Genomic DNA, 2394 nt, shown 5'->3' with positions numbered 1-2394 from the left:
AAAAAAAAAAAAAGAAAAATATGAGGGGGGTGGCGCTTGTGGCTCAGTGGGTAGAGCACTGGCCCATATGCGGAAAAATGGTGGGTTGGAACCCAGCCCCGGCTAAACTGCAACAAAAAATAGCTGGGCATTGTGGCAGGTGCCTATAAGTCCCAGCTACTTGGGAAGCTGAGGCAAGAGAATCACCTAAGCCTAGGAGTTAGTGGTTGCTGTGAGCTGTGACACCACAGCACTCTACTGAAGGCAATAAAGTGAGACTCTGTCTCTTAAAAAAAAAAAGAGGGGGAAATGTCCAGAAGGCCCACTCTGTGGTTAACAGCAAATGAGAAAGGAAGAGGCTGCAGAGAAAGGATCCTGAAGCTGCAGGACACGTCTTCTGGATTGGATGGCCGACTACTGGGTGCCCAGCACAGAGAACAGTGAGACCCTCACCAAGATGCCCGGGGTAGGAAATAGAGGTTACATGGACAACTATAGCAGGCCTCTCAGTGGTAGCCTGGAACACATATTCCAATTTTCAGGGAATCTATTTCTGACCTAGAATTTTATCCCTAGCTAAACTATTAATTGGAGGCTGGGGTGGAGAGAATGAACATATTTTCAGATGTGCAGGTATAAAAGAAGTTGGCTCCTGTGTATCCGTTCCTGGGAACCTATCAGGGGATGCTCTCCTCAGAAAATGAGTGAGCAAAAGAAAAAAATGTAGGATCCAGAAAGTAAGAAACCAAACAGAAGAAAGCACACAGAACTTCTAGGATCGTGGACAGAAGAAAGCTGTGCAGCAGGGCTAGACAGAAACCAGCTCAGAGTGGGGTTGACATTTAAAAATGGGTAACAAGGCTCAGCGCCTGTGGCTCAAGCGGCTAAGGCGCCAGCCACATACACCTAAGGTGGCGGGTTCGAATCCCCCTGCTGGTGTACACATTTTGACAATGCTTGAAAACCCTCCCTTGCAAGTGTCACCAAGTCACAGATTCCCCAGGTGATGGTATAAGTTCCCAGAGCCAGAATACTGGGTGGTTCCTGCAGTACTGTGTTGCTTTAATCTTTATGCCTTTAGAGTATGTTTTAATAATGTGGTTACACCTTTTTCTCTTTGTATTTTCCTACATTTTACGACTCATCTATGGCTTATGCCTCCAAATGAGCATAAAAGTAACTTTGAGGCGACGCCTATGGCTCAGTGAGTAGGGTGCCGGCCCCCATATACTGAAGGTGTCGGGTTCGAACTACGCCCTGGCCAAACTGCAACAAAAAAATAGCAGGGAGTTGTGGCGGGTGCCTGTAGTCCCAGCTACTCCGGAGGTTGAGGCAAGAGAATTGCCTAAGCCCAAGAGTTTGAGGTTGCTATGAGCTGTGATGCCACAACACTCTACCAAGGGCGATAAAAGTAAGATTCTATCTCTAAAAAAAAAAAAAAAAAAAAAAGTAATTTTGAAAAGTTCCCTTGAAAAAAGACTGATATTTTGATTGGGATATATCAATTGAACAGACATTTGGATACAGTGACACCCACACAGGGTCAGTCTTTGCACTCAGACCTCTTGTGGCCTTTAGGAGCATTTTAAGGCTTTTTCCATGTAGGTTCCCACTTTTTCCAAAATTAACTTTATGCCTAGACAGTACCTTCTGGGGTGGGGACTGCTGCCCTGGAAGGCCGTGACCTACCTGGCCTGTAGGTTCTCAATCTCGATGCTCTTCTCTCTCTCCATCTTGCACAGGAGTTCTTTCTGCCTCCGGGTCTCTTCCAAGACCACCTCACAGGCCCTCAGCTCTTGCTCCTTCAGCTGTTCCTCCAGGGCATTAGCTCTTGAAAGGCAAAGAGGAGGGGAAGACATGAGCCTGCCTAACATCCTGGGATATGCAGTGACTCCCTACTCTCTGCTTTTCTCCAAAAGCTCAAAGCAGCATCAAGACCTTGTGAGAGCCACCCTCCACCTGGGAGAAGGGGCAGGGTGGGCATCCAGAGCACTGGTAGGGGCAGTTTGGAAGCAGGGAATATGCCTCCTAAATGGCTATGGGTCCTCACAATACAGGACCCTGGAGTGGCAAGGACAGTGTCCCTGCACCCCTACCCTAGCTGACACCTGTAGGGACTGCCAACTTGTGGTAGGGTGAGTGGACAGGAGCCCCACCAAGACACCCAGTGGGCCCAAGTCTGCCAGGTCCCTGTGGCACTTTGCACTGACACGAGCAGCTACCCTACTTGCAGCAATTGAGCACAATGAGCGGCTCAGAGCCCAGAGATATAGGGGTTTTAGGAAAAGCCAGAAAGACAAAGTTAGAGATTCAAAAAGTAAAAAAAAAAAAAAGAAAAATATGAGGGGGGTGGCGCTTGTGGCTCAGTGGGTAGAGCACTGGCCCATATGCGGAAAAATGGTGGGTTGGAACCCA

At 48.2% G+C, this 2394-nt stretch overlaps 1 protein-coding gene across 2 annotated transcripts in view; it reads right to left on the bottom strand.

Annotated features, from left to right (window-relative positions):
* RAB11FIP3 (RAB11 family interacting protein 3) overlaps positions 1-2394 on the bottom strand; it is a 115414-nt gene that overhangs the window by 6958 nt on the left and 106062 nt on the right. For both annotated transcript variants that reach the window (XM_023513811.1, XM_012805848.2), the window contains one exon: positions 1669-1809. In XM_023513811.1, the coding sequence (XP_023369579.1) occupies positions 1669-1809 (141 nt within the window). The remainder of the gene's footprint in view (positions 1-1668; positions 1810-2394) is intronic.

The sequence above is a fragment of the Otolemur garnettii genome, unplaced genomic scaffold, assembly GCF_000181295.1.
Source record: "Otolemur garnettii isolate 467f Iridium unplaced genomic scaffold, OtoGar3 scaffold00044, whole genome shotgun sequence".
In the NCBI taxonomy this organism is placed as follows: Eukaryota; Metazoa; Chordata; class Mammalia; order Primates; family Galagidae; genus Otolemur; species Otolemur garnettii.
The sequence above is the reverse complement of the archived record's forward strand: the minus strand, read 5'-3'. Positions and strand labels throughout refer to the sequence as shown.